Source organism: Nerophis lumbriciformis, linkage group LG23 (assembly GCF_033978685.3).
Source record: "Nerophis lumbriciformis linkage group LG23, RoL_Nlum_v2.1, whole genome shotgun sequence".
NCBI lineage: Eukaryota > Metazoa > Chordata > Actinopteri > Syngnathiformes > Syngnathidae > Nerophis > Nerophis lumbriciformis.
Window position 1 is genome coordinate 6,890,856 of NC_084570.2, and position 16,167 is coordinate 6,907,022.

At 41.1% G+C, this 16,167-nt stretch overlaps 1 protein-coding gene across 1 annotated transcript in view; it reads left to right on the plus strand.

The window, feature by feature from the left end:
• Positions 1 to 14,886, plus strand: part of LOC133622465 (ribose-phosphate pyrophosphokinase 2) — a 29,835-nt gene extending 14,949 nt beyond the window's left edge. The window contains exons 2-7 of the mRNA XM_061985246.2: positions 2,708 to 2,891; positions 3,327 to 3,425; positions 12,022 to 12,146; positions 12,228 to 12,401; positions 12,476 to 12,635; positions 14,229 to 14,886. Coding sequence (XP_061841230.1) covers positions 2,708 to 2,891; positions 3,327 to 3,425; positions 12,022 to 12,146; positions 12,228 to 12,401; positions 12,476 to 12,635; positions 14,229 to 14,321 — 835 coding nt within the window. The 3' untranslated portion in view covers positions 14,322 to 14,886. The remainder of the gene's footprint in view (positions 1 to 2,707; positions 2,892 to 3,326; positions 3,426 to 12,021; positions 12,147 to 12,227; positions 12,402 to 12,475; positions 12,636 to 14,228) is intronic.
• Positions 14,887 to 16,167: the final 1,281 nt, after the last annotated feature.

Consider the following 16,167-nt stretch of genomic DNA (forward strand, 5'->3'; position numbering starts at 1 on the left):
ATATCGCACAGAGACAAACCCGCGATATATCGATATATCGCCCAGCCCTACGTCGAGGCCAAATTGAGGCCTGTACGCGATTATACTGGAGTCTGATAAAGATCACATTTATATATGGCGGGATGCCAAAAATAAATAAATTAATGTATGGGAATCTCTGGATGCATTTTCCTCGGGAAAAGTAGCATATTTTCGAAGAGAAAGCACAAGTAAGTTTATTTACACAAGTGTTTTTCTTTCAATCTGCAAATATGCAGGGATCCACTGTAATGTCAGTGCTTGTTCTGTTTGACAACATGATTGTACTTGTGTCACACAGATAGACTTAAATGGACAATGGTTAGGCTTCTGCAACACACTGAAGCAAAGACTTCCAGCTCGGACAAAACTACACGTTTCAAGGCGGACTCAGGTGGACTGTGCAAAGTGTGCTGGATTTCGGTGTGTGAGTGTGAAACGCCGGTGTGGGTCAGTGATCACATGGCTAAGGCCATAGTGGAATGAAGCTAGAGCGCCTTGTCCCAAACAGGAATTTTTCTCACACACGCTGCCCCCTCTGCCTGCACTACATTCATGTTGTCGGTCGAGGTGCCACAGTTTATACCTTCTCCTTGCCTGTCTGGGCTCAGGGACTCGGCCCAAACTTGTCTAACATGACGTGGAGGGTTGGTCATTGATCTTGCATAAAAGCATCTGATGAGGAATGTAAAATATGATCTATTCTTGTTGCTGTTTGAATTTCTCTTATGTACTAAGAAATGGAAATAAAACTCATATTGCCTCCAGTAAAACTTAAAGTTAATAGAACAGGCCTACCCACTGGGTTGTGAGTTTTTCCTTGCCCTTATGTGGGCTTTGTACCGAGGATGTCGTTGTGGCTTGTGCAGCCCTTTGAGACACTTGTGATTTAGGGCTATATAAATAAACATTGATTGATTGATTGATACCTATGACACGAGTTGAATTATAAGGTAAGTTGAAAGTGTGCAAGGTAATTTTAGTTGCGGCTATATTAATATTTAAAACGTTAATAAATACAGAGGAACCTGTTTAAGTCATCTCAGAATGTTATGAGTTGAGTAACACAAGTCAGTGTTTTATTTGTAAAACTGCCAGCTTGGAGAGGAACCGCGCCTTTTTTTTTTTTTTTAAGTTTGCCTATCATTCACAATCCTTATGCGAGTTTTTCTTTTTTATGCATTCTAAATAGTAAATAAATGCAATCAAAAGTTACAATGGAGCCAATAAAGCACTTAAAACATCCAAACACCTTCATTAAGATTTATACACATGCTGTATATCAGTGGTTCTTAACCTGGGTTCGATCGAACCCTAGGGGTTTGGTGAGTCGGCCTCGGGGGTTCGGCGGAGGTCAAAACACACCTGACTCATCGTGTAAATACAAACTTCTCCCTATCGGCGTATTATGGATACGGCAACAGCTGACTGATTTGCAGGTGTATAATTTGTTGTGAGTTTATGCACTGTGTTGGTTTTGTTCTTTGAACAAGGTGATGTTCATGCACGGTTCATTTTGTGCACCAGTAAAAAAACATGGTAACACTTAAGTATGGGGAACATATTCACCATTAATTAGTTGCTTATTAACATGCAAATTAGTAACATATTGGATTTGAACTAGTCATTATTAAGTACTTATCAATGCCTTATTCGGCATGGCCTTATTATAACCCTAACACTCTGACCCTAACCAAATAACTCTAAATTACTTAGAATATGTTCCCCTAGTGTTCAAATAACTCTAAATTAAGTCTTTGTTACTTAGAATATGTTCCCCATACTAAAGTGTTACCAGAAACATATAACTTTGTCTTGAATTAAAAAAAAAAAAAAACATTTTATTTTTCACTAAAGAAGGGTTCGGTGAATGCGCATATGAAACTGGTGGGGTTCGGTACCTCCAACAAAATTAAGAACCACTGCTGTATATGCTAAAAGTCATTCCTCAGCATTAGTGTTTATAACAATATAGCTAATATTTGGTTAATATTCAGGTTAGTACATGTAAATTGAGTATTGTTTGCGGTTTTTGGATGTTTTGTTAAAGGGCTTTATGGACGCAGTAGATGATTCCCATTAGCTTCATTGTTAGTCTTCTCATACTTGTTGTATATTCCAAATTAGAATATACATAAAAACATATGTGTTCTTGTCTTATATGGAAATTGTGAATGACAGTCAAAATTCAAAAAAGATTCCACCCGTTTGGTCGACCTAAAATATGAGACCCGAAAAGGCTAATTTGGAGAAACCAGCCGTTAAAGTAGACTTGTTGTGGTATTGTCAACTTTATCATTATTGCTCCTATGGTTTTGCAAAAGCAGATTTATTGGTAAGTCAAAATCAAGAAACACAAACAGGAGGCGCAGAGGAGCTGCCCCTTAACTCCAAAGCTTCGGCATAGGACCAAAAATACTTTCTACTTTTCAGCTGGGATTTCATTGTGTTTTGGTTATGTTAACAACCGCTTATGTTGAAGTGAATTGTCAACTGTACATGCTTTTTAAGTTCCAGTCGTTATTTGTCCAGAATTAATTTTTATCAACTGAGTTTGTGAGGTCCTGATTTACAGTTATACCTTGGCTGAATTGTGAATCATATGACCCATCATATAGTGTTCTACAGTATTTAAGCTTCCCACTCTGCTCTCATGACATATTTTTCTCCCCGCTCTTTTTCCTAACAGCGTCGAGATTGGAGAAAGTGTGCGCGGCGAGGACGTGTATATCGTGCAGAGCGGTTGTGGCGAGATCAACGACAACCTCATGGAGCTGTTGATTATGATCAACGCCTGCAAAATTGCCTCGTCGTCCCGCGTCACTGCCGTCATCCCCTGCTTCCCCTATGCCCGGCAGGACAAGAAGGACAAGGTAGACACGCTTTTGCCGTAGGTTTTGTTTTGATTTGAACAAGGTCCGTGCAGCTGAACAGACAAAAAAGCCTTTGAAAAACATTTTTTTCTAATTGCACAGTTTCTCAACTGTATTAATGCAAAAGTTTGACTTTATTGTTTTGGTCATCTTATGAGTGAGCTCACAGCTCAGCATCACCAGTACCTACTGTACTGTTTTGCCAACAAAACCTCAAAGGGCCTTTTTGAGACTCCCGCTGAGATAGGAATGAGAGTGAAATTGGCGCAAGAATCCGCTCAGTTTATGCAGGCTGAAGTAGGAATCCCAGAAGGATTTGTTGCACAACGATGGATGCCACTACAAGAAAGACTTCCTGTTATTGTTTGATTAAAAATACCAATTTCCTTCTTACGCGCTGATCCTTAAGCCACTGTGTCTGCATGCTTGTCCCAGAGCCGAGCGCCCATATCAGCCAAGCTGGTGGCAAACATGTTGTCTGTGGCCGGCGCCGACCACATCATCACCATGGACCTTCACGCCTCACAAATTCAGGTGAGCGCAGAGTTGTTCTCCAAAATGATACGGTATTGTTGTGAGGCGATTCCTACATCGCATTAAGTTTACTTTCAAAGTATTCAAGGTCTAGGGTCATTGTAGGTTTCTTTGTTGCCATCACTGCTACCCTTATGTAGTGACAACACAGACATGCAAAATAAACTTGTGGAGTTATTTCTTGGGATACTCACTGAGCTAAAGTCACAGCTAGAGATGTCCGATATTGTCCAACTCTTAAATACCGATTCCGATATCAACCGATACCGATATATATACAGTCGTGGAATTAACACGTTATTATGCCTAATTTTGTTGTGATTCCCCGCTGTATGCATTAAACAATGTTTTCCAAAATAAATCAACTCAAGTTATGGAAAAAAATGCCAACATGGCAATTTATTATTGAAGTCACAAAGTGCATTATTTTTTTTAACATGCCTCAAAATAACAGCTTGGAATTTGGGACATGCTCTCCCTGAGAGAGCATGAGGAGGTTGAGGGGGGCGGGGTTTTGGGGTAGCGGGGGGTGTATATTCAGTCAGTCTACCCCAGGGCAGCTGTGGCTATGAAAGTAGCTTACCACCACCAGGTGTGAATGAATGATGGGTTCTACATGTAAAGTGACTTTGGGTACTTAGAAAAGCGCTATATAAATCCCAGGTATTATATTGTAGCGTCCCGGAAGAGTTAGTGCTGCAAGGGGTTCTGGGTATTTGTTCTGTTGTGTTTATGTTGTGTTACGGTGCGGATGTTCTCCCGAAATGTGTTTGTCATTCTTGTTTGGTGTGGGTTCACAGTGTGGCGCATATTTGCAACAGTGTTAAAGTTGTTTATACGGCCACCCTCAGTGTGACCTGTATGGCTGTTGACCAACTATGCCTTGCATTCACATGTGTGTGCGAAAAGCCGTAGATATTATGTGATCGAGCCGGCACGCAAAGGCAGTGCCTTTAAGGTTTTTGGCGCTCTGTACTTCTCCCTACGTCCGTGTACCACTACGTACAGCAGCGTTTTAAAAAGTCATACATTTTACTTTTTGAAACCGATACCGATAATTTTCGATATTACATTTTAAAGCATTTATCGGCCGATTATTATCGGACATCTCTAGTCAAAACGTTTGATGACAAAGTCTGGCTGTCATTAAGTATATTTTTCCCAACATTCGTTTCAACTGAACCCATAGCATTAACCCTCAGAGGACAACGGCTGACTTTTTTTGTCCTTTCAGTAAATCTTTGCTGTCTTTTTGCCATAGTTTTTGTTGATACTCCATTATACATGTCTTTTTCGTGTTAGATTTTAAAGGGGAACATTATCACAATTTCAGAATTGTTAAAACCATTAAAAATCAGTTCCCAGTGGCTTATTATATTTTTCGAAGTTTTTTTTCAAAATTTTACCCATCACGCAATATCCCTAAAAAAAGCTTCAAAGTGCCTGATTTTAACCATCGTTATATACACCCGTCCATTTTCCTGTGACGTCACATAGTGATGCCAACACAAACAAACATGGCGGAAAGAACAGCAAGCTATAGCGACATTAGCTCGGATTCAGACTCGGATTTCAGCGGCTTAAGCGATTCAACAGATTACGAATGTATTGAAACGGATGGTTGTAGTGTGGAGGCAGGTAGCGAAAACGAAATTGATGAAGAAACTGAAGCTATTGAGCCATATCGTATCGTATCCATATCATATTTGTTTGGCATTAAAGGAAACTAACAACTATGAACTAGGTTTACAGCATATGAAATACATTTGGCAACAACATGCACTTTGAGAGTGCAGACAGCCCAATTTTCATCAATTAATATATTCTGCAGACATACCCTCATGTCAGCAGGCCAGGGAAGCTAGGGTCGATATTATTCTCTTGATCATCTTGGGACGGTGTGAGCCAAGACATCCAGGGGGGTTTAGCTCGCTCGTCTGCGGGAACAAACTGCCGCCATTGCTTGCCGTGCTACCGAGTCCTTTGTCCCTGAATTTCTCACACACTCCAGCAGATTCAATGGGGATCTGGCGGCAGATTTCTTTGACTTTATCGTTGGAAATGCATCTGCTTTGAGTGTCACAGGATATCCACACATTCTTGCCATCTCTGTCGTAGCATAGCTTTCGTCGGTAAAGTGTGCGGAACGAACGTCCAATTTCTTGCCACTTTCGCATCTTTGGGCCACTGGTGCAACTTGAATCCGTCCCTGTTCGTGTTGTTACACCCTCCGACAACACACGGACGAGGCATGATGTCTCCAAGGTACGGAAAACAGTCGAAAAAACGGAAAATAACAGAGCTGTTTTGACCCGGTGTTTGAGAAAATGGCGGATTGCTTCCCGATGCGACGTCACGTTGTGACGTCATCGCTCCGAGAGTGAATATTTAATTCGCCAAAATTCACCCATTTAGAGTTCGGAAATCGGTTAAAAAAATATATGGTCTTTTTTCTGCAACATCAAGGTATATATTGACGCTTACATAGGTCTGGTGATAATGTTCCCCTTTAAAATGTCAAAGATTCATAGGAGCAATGATATATCGACAATAACATTTATTGCCGGCAATAGTCGGTGACACCATAGCTCGTGTTTTTCCCGGACGATACCGAGTCAGCGCAACAACACAGGTGAAAACATGTTAAGTCAGGGAACATTTCACCCCAATCTTGTTCAGTGGCCTAGTGGTTAGAGTGTCCGCCCTGAGATCGGTTGATTGTGAGTTCAAACCTCGGCCGAATCATACCAAAGACTATAAAAATGGGCCCCGTTACCTCCCTGCTTGGCACTCAGCATCAAGGGCTGGAATTGGGGGTTGAATCACCAAAAATGATTCCCGGGCGCGGCCACCGCTGCTGCCCACTGCTCCCCTCACCTCCCAGAAGGTGATCAAGGGTGATGGGTCAAATGCAAAGAATAATTTTGCCACACCTAGTGTGTGTGTGACAATCATTGGCACTTTAACTTTAATGACATGAATACTGTGCTCATTTTGCAAAGCAGACTCTGTTTTTATGGCAGTACATCTGTGATACGGGAACATTTAAACCGGAGGCGTAATGTCGGACAGCTGGAAGATGCGATCTCAACTTACTAAGATAGTTACCTTGCTAGCTAGCTAACGTGTGTGAGGCGAAGTTGTGTGAAAAATAATTGTATACCTTTTCAAGATGGTGTCGGGACCAGTCGCAGAGGCTCAGAGCTCTACCATTTGGTTCTTTTTGTTGATATTTATGTTTTGCTTCCGTACTTTCCCCGACAACTTCATGTTGGGCGAGGAATTGCCATAGCAGAGAAGATCTTGTAGAAGTCAGATTACGCGGTGAAAACACAGTCAAAGCCGAGTTTCTCCGTGAGAATAATATACTGGAGGAACTAGCCAGAAGCCCTGGCGCACCGTGGTTCACCATACTCAGAATCAAGCAGGGAAGACGGCGTAAAGAACGTAAACAAAAAAGAGGCTGCAGAGGTTGAGGAAACAAACAAACCACCGCTGAAGAGTATTTTTCTAACGAATGCAAGATCTCTCGCCAACAAGATGGAGGAAGTGAGACTTCAGGTTGCTACCAACAACACTGTGAGGAATAGCTGCATCCTAATTGCCACAGAAACCTGGCTCCATTCATCCATTCAAGAGCTAACTATCGAGCTAGCAGGCCGCACTCTCCATCGCCAGGACAGAATAAAGGAGGCCACAGGGAAATTGAGAGGAGGCGGCCTCCCAATATACGTGGACTTCAGCTCGGAATTTAATACCATCCTTCCTGATAGACTGGTACCCAAACCACTAGACCTGGGATTACTGCACGCCACCTGCCTTTGCATCAAGAACTTCCTGTCTGACTGCCCCCGGATGTTGAGGATAGGTCCTCACACCTCCAACGCTGAGTTTCAGCACGGGGTCCCCTCAGGGCTGCGTGCTGAGTCCTCTGCTTTATTCCCTTTACATCCACCACTTAAAGTTCGCTGACGACACCACCATGGTGGGTTGCATCTCCAGAGGTGACGAGACCGCGTACAGTGATGAAGTGGAGCAGCCGTCAGGGCTTTGCAAAGCCAAAAAAACGACAGCTGAACAAGTTGAAAACTCAAGAGATGGTAGTAGACTTCAGATGGGAGCTGCTTTAAGAGAGTCTCAGTCTTCAAATTCCTGGAGGATGACTTGTCCTGGAGAACTAACACCACGGCAATCATTTAGAAAGCACAACAATGTCTCTACTTCCTGAGAATACTCAAGAATTACCACCTAAGACAGGATCTGCTTGTGTCCTACCGCTGCTCCGTCGAAAACATTCTCACCTACTGCATCTGCGTGTGATTCCTCAGCTGCATAGCCGCAGAGAGGAGAGCGCTTCAGATGTTGGTCAAAACGGCCCAAAAGATCGGGTGCCCTCTACCCTCCCTGGAAGAACTTTACCACTCACGCTGTCTTAAAAAGGCAGTCAAGATTTTTTAAGACCCATATCACCCTGGCAACAGACACTTTGTATGGCTGCGCTCAAGTAAGCGCCACAGCACCATGCCCACTCGGACAAATGGATTCAAGTTCAGCTTCTACCCCAGGTCCATAAGTGCACTGAATGCTGCTAAGGTTTAAATATTAATAACTACCACTATTACTACTGTGCGGTACCAGAGGAGAGTGCAATTTTCGATCACCCCTGTGCAATATGTTTATCATTGCCCACTTACCGTATTTTTCGGACTATAAGTCGCAGTTTTTTTCATAGTCGGGGGTGCGACTTATACTCAGGAGCGACTTATGTGTGAAATTATTAACACATTACCGTAAAATATCAAATATTATTTAGCTCATTCACGTAAGAGACTAGACGTATAAGATTTCATGGGATTTAGCGATTAGGAGTGACAGATTGTTTGGTAAACGTATAGCATGTTCTATATGTTATAGTTATTTGAATGACTCTTACCATAATATGTTACGTTAACATACCAGGCACGTTCTCAGTTGGTTATTTATGCCTCATATAACGTACACTTATTCAGCCCGTTGTTCACTATTGTTTATTTATTTTAAATTGCCTTTCAAATGTCTATTCTTGGTGTTGGGTTTTACCAAATAAATTTCCCCAAAAAATGCGACTTATACTCCAGTGCGACTTATATATGTTTTTTTTCCCTCTTTATTATGCATTTTCGGCCGGTGCGACTTATACTCCGGAGCGACTTATAGTCCGAAAAATACGGTATGCGCCATATAACATACACTTATTCAGCCCGTTGTTCACTATTCTTTATTTATTTTAAATTGCCTTTCAAATGTCTATTCTTGGTGTTGGGTTTTACCAAATAAATTTCCCCCAAAAATGCGACTTATACTCCAGTGCGACTTATATATGTTTTTTTCCTTCTTTATTATGCATTTTGGGCCGGTGCGACTTATACTCCGGAGCGACTTATACTCCGAAAAATATGCTACGTTTACTCCTGGTGCAATATGAGAATACCCGCGCAACATGTTTACATTTGTGCTTACCTCTGTGTGTGTATATAGATGTCTGGATTACCTACTGGTTATTTTTATATTCCACAACTATTCTGTACATTCTCTATTTGTCTATATAATGTTTTAATAGTGTTTTAGTGTTTATTACATGTAGCACACAAGGTCTTGCATTTCAATTTCGTTGTACATGTACAATGACAATAAAGATCATTGATTCATTCATTTTAGTCATTTTAACCAAAGTCTGCCAGCTAAACTTTCAAACAACAAAAGTACTTTTTTATTTATCAGGAATTTCAGGTCAAAACCAGTGCCAATTTGCAATGCAAAGAAGTAGGGCACAATAACAAACGTCAATCACACACACCCATATTAGGCACAATGGTGCCGATCTATCTATCTATACTGTACAATCTTTTAGATAGGTATATTATTAACGCCGGACATTTTTGGCAATTCAAAAGACTTGATTTTTTTTTACCTATGTGCTGCTTTTTAAACACGTCATGCCAAAATGCTGGTTTATTTTTGATGAAGTTAGAAGATAGCTTAGGTGTTTTGTTTTTATTGCTGCTGTTTTTACTGTCCTTAGTTTTCATTAAAAAAAAGAAACACTTTGTTTTTGTCAGCACTGGGCCTCTCCTTGCTTTTAAATGGACAAAAGTGAAAGTTATTTTGTTTTTTGTAACAGCCGAATGAACAGAACAGTTAAAGTTCAATATCGCTCAATGAATTAGTTATCTTTGTTAGACAGCAGATGCTAGATAATACTTGCGCTGAATTAAAGGCATTGAATCAGTTTATGCTTCAGAATCTGATCCGTTATGATAATCAAAGACTAGTATACTTTCACCATACTTGCCAACCCTCCCGGATTTTCCGGGAGACTCCCGAAATTCAGCGCCTCTCCCAAAAGCCTCCCGGGACAAATTTTCTCCCGACAGCCTGTTTTCACGTCCGCTTTCCCACAATATAAACAGTGTGCTTGCCCAATCACGTTATAACTGTAGAATGATCGAGGGCGAGTTCTTGGTTTCTTATGTGGGTTTATTGTTAGGCAGTTTCATTAACGTCCTCGCAGCGCGGCAACAACACACAACTACAGCAGTCATGTTTTCGTCTACCGTAAAGCAGTTCGTCTGCCGTAAACAGCAATGTTGTGACACTCTTAAACAGGACAATACTGCCATCTACTGTACATGCATATGTGACATTAACATCTACGGCTTTTAGAGAGTGCAGTGCACAACTGCGCACACAACAAGGAGACGAAGCAGAATGCATCATCAGAGAGGGTGTTCAGCATGGTTAGAAAAATAGTGACAGAGAATAGAACAAGGATGGACAATTCAACCCTTAACTCAACAATGAGTAGATGAGTGTTATGTGTGTGTGTATATGTGTATATAAATGAACACTGAAATTCAAGTATTTCTCTTATTTATATATATATATATATATATATATATATATATATATATATATATATATAGAATTCCCTGAAAGTCAAGTATTTCTGATATGTATATATATGAAATACTTGACTTGGTGAATTCTAGCTGTAAATATACTCCTCCCCTCTTAACCACGCCCGGGAAACTTCCGGTTGAAAACGTCTATGTATGATGACGTATGCACGTGACGTCAATAGTTGAAACAGACATTTTGGAATAGGTCGGTCGCCAGCTTAAATCGTCTTTTTTCATCGCTAAATTCCACAGTATTCTGGACATCTGTGTTGGTGAATCTTTTGCAATTTGTTTAATGAACAATGGAGACTGCAAAGAACAAACCTGTAGGTGCGATCGGTGTATTAGAGTCTGGCTACAGCAACACAACCAGGAGGACTTTGACTTGGATAGCAGACGCGCTATCCGACGCTAGCCGCCGACCGCATCGATGATCGGGTGAAGTCCTTCGTCGCTCCGTCGATCGCTGGAACGCAGGTGAGCTTCGGTGTTGATGAGCAGATGAGAGCTGGCGTAGGTGGAGAGCTAATGTTTTATGCATAGCTCTGTCGAGGTCCGTAGCTAAGTTAGCTTCAATGTTAGCAACAGCATTGTTAAGCTTTGCCAGGCTAGAAAGCATTAACCGTGTAGTTACAGGTCCATGGTTTAATAGTATTGTAGATTTTCTGTCTATCCTTCCAGTCAGGGGTTTATTTCTTTTGTTTCTATCTGCAGTTAAGCCCGATGCTATCACGTTAGCTCCGTAGCTAAAGTGCTTCACTGATGTATTGTCGTGGAGATAAAAGTCACTGTGAATGTCCATTTCGCGTTCTCGACTATCATTTTCAAGAGGATATAGTATCTGAGGTGGTTTAAAATACAAATCCGTGATCCACAATAGAAAAAGGAGAGACTGTGGAATCCAATGAGCCCTTGTACCTAAGTTACGGTCAGAGCGAAAAAAGATACGTCCTGCACTGCACTCTAATACTTCACTCTCACGTTTTTCATCCACGAATCTTTCATGCTCGCTCAAATTAATGGGGTAATCGTCGCTTTCTCGGTCCGAATCGCTCTCGCTGCTGGTGTAAACAATGGGGAAAATGTGAGGAGACTTTGAACTTGTGACGTCACGCTACTTCCGGTACAGGCAAGGCTTTTTTTTAACAGCGACCAAAAGTTGCGAACTTTATCGTCGATGTTCTCTACTAAATCCTTTCAGCAAAAATATGGCAATATCGCGAAATGATCAAGTATGACACATAGAATGGATCTGCTATCCCCGTTTGAATAAAAAAAATTCATTTCAGTAGGCCTTTAAATGCTCGCGTATAACCGATGTACTGCCATAAAAACAAGGTCCGCTTTGCAAAATGAGCAAGGTATTCATGCTGTTCACAAGAATAAGAGGAAGTATGGCGATGTTTTTGCGAGTGACCTACTTCCTATTTTGTTTTCTTACTGTACCGAAAATGAACCGAACCGTGACCTCTAAACCGAGGTACGTACCGAACCGGAATTTTTGTGTACCGTTACACCCTTAGTTTTAAGTCATAACAAGATCTGGGACTTGATGACAAGGTGGACTTTTGAACAAGTTCTGCTGTATGCACATTAACTAAAGCTGATTCTGTAATAATCAAGCCATACCACAAACGACACTGTTTATGTCCTAAAAGGGCTTTTTCGACATCGCTGTGGACAATCTCTACGCAGAGCCTGCTGTCCTGCAGTGGATCCGGGAAAATATCCCCGAGTGGAAAAATTGCATCATTGTGTCTCCTGACGCTGGCGGTGCAAAACGGTAAGATTTGCCATTGTTTCTGAGGCTAAACTGTTGGGGCGGTGGGGGCCATGAGATGTGACGCTCCCCTCATTCGTGCAGCGTGACGTCTATCGCCGACCGATTGAACGTGGACTTTGCCCTCATCCACAAAGAGAGGAAGAAGGCAAACGAAGTGGACCGCATGGTGCTGGTTGGCGACGTCAAGGACCGTGTGGCTATCCTGGTCGATGACATGGCCGACACCTGCGGTACCATCTGCCACGCTGCTGACAAGTCGGTATCACACTTTTTTTCACCGGTTATTTCCTTTTTGAAAAGTATTTGGACATTCCTTCCTCGCTCTATAGGTTGATTGATGCCGGCGCCGTAAAAGTCTACGCCATCCTTACTCATGGCATCTTCTCTGGGCCCGCCATCTCGCGTATCAACAATGCGCCATTTGAGGCAGTGGTGGTGACCAACACGATCCCGCAAGAAGAGAAGATGAAGGCGTGCCCAAAAATACAGGTGTGTACCGACCGTCAACGTTGGCAGGTGAAGCCATAATGAAAATGTTTTAAAGGGGAACATTATCACAATTTCAGAAGGGTTAAAACCATTAAAAATCAGTTCCCAGTGGCTTATTTTATTTTTCGAAGTTTTTTTCTAAATTTTACCCATCACACAATATCCCTAAAAAAAGCTTCAAAGTGCCTGATTTTAACCATCGTTATATACACACCCGTCCATTTTCCTGTGACGTCACACAGTGATGCCAACACAAACAAACATGGCGGATAGAACAGCAAGGTATAGCGACAATAGCTCGGATTCAGACTCGGATTTCAGCGGCTTAAGCGATTCAACAGATTACGCATGTATTGAAACGGATGGTTGTAGTGTGGAGGCAGGTAGCGAAAACGAAATTGAAGAAGAAACTGAAGCTATTGAGCCATATCGGTTTGAACCGTATGCAAGCGAAACTGATGAAAACGACACGACAGCCAGCGACACGGGAGAAAGCGAGAACGAATTTGGCGATCGCCTTCTAACCAACGATTGGTATGTGTTTGTTTGGCATTAAAGGAAACTAACAACTATGAACTAGGTTTACAGCATATGAAATACATTTGGCAACAACATGCACTTTGAGAGTGCAGACAGCCCATTTCAGGCACGCTAAGAACATATATTTTTCCACGATTTCAGCACTCAGGTTAACCATACCTAAATAGACACAAAATACTGCATTACACAAGACTACCCGAATGTACTCGAATGATTGAAAAAATTAAATGTTTTTAAGCTAAATTATTGGTAAACACAGTTTATGTATAATAATTTACGTAAAACCGCGAGTAATGAATAAAGTCTTCATCAATTAATATATTGTGTAGACATACCCTCATCCGCTCTCTTTTCCTGAAAGCTGATCTGTCCAGTTTTGGAGTTGATGTCAGCATCTGCTTTGAGTGTCGCAGGATATCCACACATTCTTGCCATCTCTGTCGTAGCATAGCTTTCGTCGGTAAAGTGTGCAGAACAAACGACTGACCATTTCGTCGGCTTTCCCCACAGCCTCGTATTTTGAACAAATTTCGTCCAATTTCTTGCCACTTTCGCATCTTTGGGCCACTGGTGCAACTTGAATCCATCCCTGTTCGTGTTGTTACACCCTCCGACAACACACCGACGAAAGTGAGAAAATGGCGGATTGCTTCCCGATGTGACGTCACAACGTGACGTCATCGCTCCGAGAGCGAATAATAGAAAGGCGTTTAATTCGCCAAAATTCACCCATTTAGAGTTCGGAAATCGGTTAAAAAAATATATGGTCTTTTTTTTGCAACATCAAGGTATATATTGACGCTTACATAGGTCTGGTGATAATGTTCCCCATTAACTAACATTAACGACAATACATTTTTGTCCATTAAAATAAGTAATACATTTATTTTTAATTTAATTTTCTTCATTAAAAATGCATTTCCAATAACAATACTAAAGTTGGGCAATACTGCAAATGTTGGTATTGACATGCACACAAACTGAGTCTTCATGTGTTGAATGTGCTGACAATGCATTGTTTACAATTCTAGTGTGACTTGTCCCACTTTCTAGGTGATTGACATTTCCATGATCCTAGCAGAGGCGATCAGGAGAACCCACAACGGTGAATCTGTGTCCTACCTCTTTAGCCATGTCCCCTTATAAATGCGACTTGCGGAAGGGTGCCTTCGCCCCCGTCGCCTCCTCCCCATGCATCCTTGGCTGCTGGCGCCACACTTCTTCTTGAAGAGTTCCAAAGTTTGACCTACAAGATGTTCTATGAATGTTTTCACTCAGGAGATGAAGTGAAGCATCACTCTATCTTTTTTTCCCCCCATTCCCTTTTTTCGCCATGATGTTCCCTGTCATGTATTGTACCTCACTCTCTATGAAGCATTCCTTTTATGGCACATGATTGGAGACATTTTGGCGCTTTTTACTTAATAAAAAATAGATCGTAAATCCCCCCCCATCCTCCCAAATCACCTCAACTGCTGCTACAAACCTCCAAGCCCCACCAATGACCCATAGACGGGTTGTGTTAAAATGCTCCAAAAGGTCATGGAATCTAATTGAATCCACAGTTTTGTGATCATGTTGATAAAAACCTAGTCACAATTCAAGTTGTGACACCATAATTTTTTTTTAGCAGTAATCGGTTACTTTTTTTTATATTTAAACAAATCAAGCAGTTTCTTTTTACAATAAATCTTTGACAATTGCTTTCAAACAGTCTTGTGCACCTTGGTGTCAGCCAGTTGTTTGTCTCAGTCAGGCGGGCGCAAGTGTTAAAAGTTGACAGGAATCTTTTATAGGTGTGCCAAATTACAAGACCCTATAGCAAGGGTGTCAACACCCTTTCATTGAGTGCCACATGGCAGTTATGGTTGCTCTCTGGGGGCCGCTTGTTACAAAGAATAAATATGAATTGTAATGTATAACCTCATATTACACATTTCTTTATGCATTTTATTAGTTTTTTTGTTTATTTTTATGTATACCATACTTTATTTAAAAATCACAAGTCAGGGGAACAAGTATGGCTGAGCGACATGGACGAAAAAGTATATCTCGATATATTTTTACTTACCGGTAAACTCAATATTTGATATACCGGTACATCTCGATATATTTTTCGGTGAAAGTATACATATAAAGATATTCATTTTTGGGCGATATTCAGTGAAATTGAAGTGAATGACAACTGTACTGTAAACAGTGGCACTTTTATTAACCCAGTTAGTCAAGACGGGTATTAACAGCTCAGAAAATAAACTGTTTAAGTACCGTATTTTTTGGAGTATAAGTCGCACCGGCCGAAAATGCATAATAAAGAAGGGAAAAAACACAAGTCGCACTGGAGTATAAGTCGCATTTTTGGGGGAAATGTATTTGATAAAACCCAACACCAAGAATAGACATTTGAAAGGCAATTTAAAATAAATAAAGAATAGTGAACAACAGGCTGAATAAGTACATTATATGACGCATAAATAACCTACTGAGAACGTGCCTGGTATGTTAATGTAACATATTATGGTAAGAGTCATTCAAATAACTACCGTATTTTCCGCACTATAAGGCGCACCTAAAAACCTCCAATTTTCTCAAAAGCTGACAGTGCGCCTTATAATCCGGTGCGCCTTATATAAGGACCAATATTGAGCCACAACAGGTCTCGCAACTACGGGATGCATAACGTAACCCCAGCCTCTACTGTAGCGTCTATTCTATGCGCCTTGTAATGTGGTGCGCCTTATAATGCGGTGCGCCTTATATGTGAACAAACTTTTAAAATAGGCCATTCATTGAAGGTGTGCCTTATAGTGCGGAAAATACGGTATAACATATAGAACATGCTATACGTTTACCAAACAATCTGTCACTCCTAATCGTTAAATCCGATGAAATCTTATACGTCTAGTCTCTTACGTGAATAAGCTAAATAATATATATAATAATATAATAATAATATAGACAAATAACAAATAAGCGGTGTTTGATTATTTTA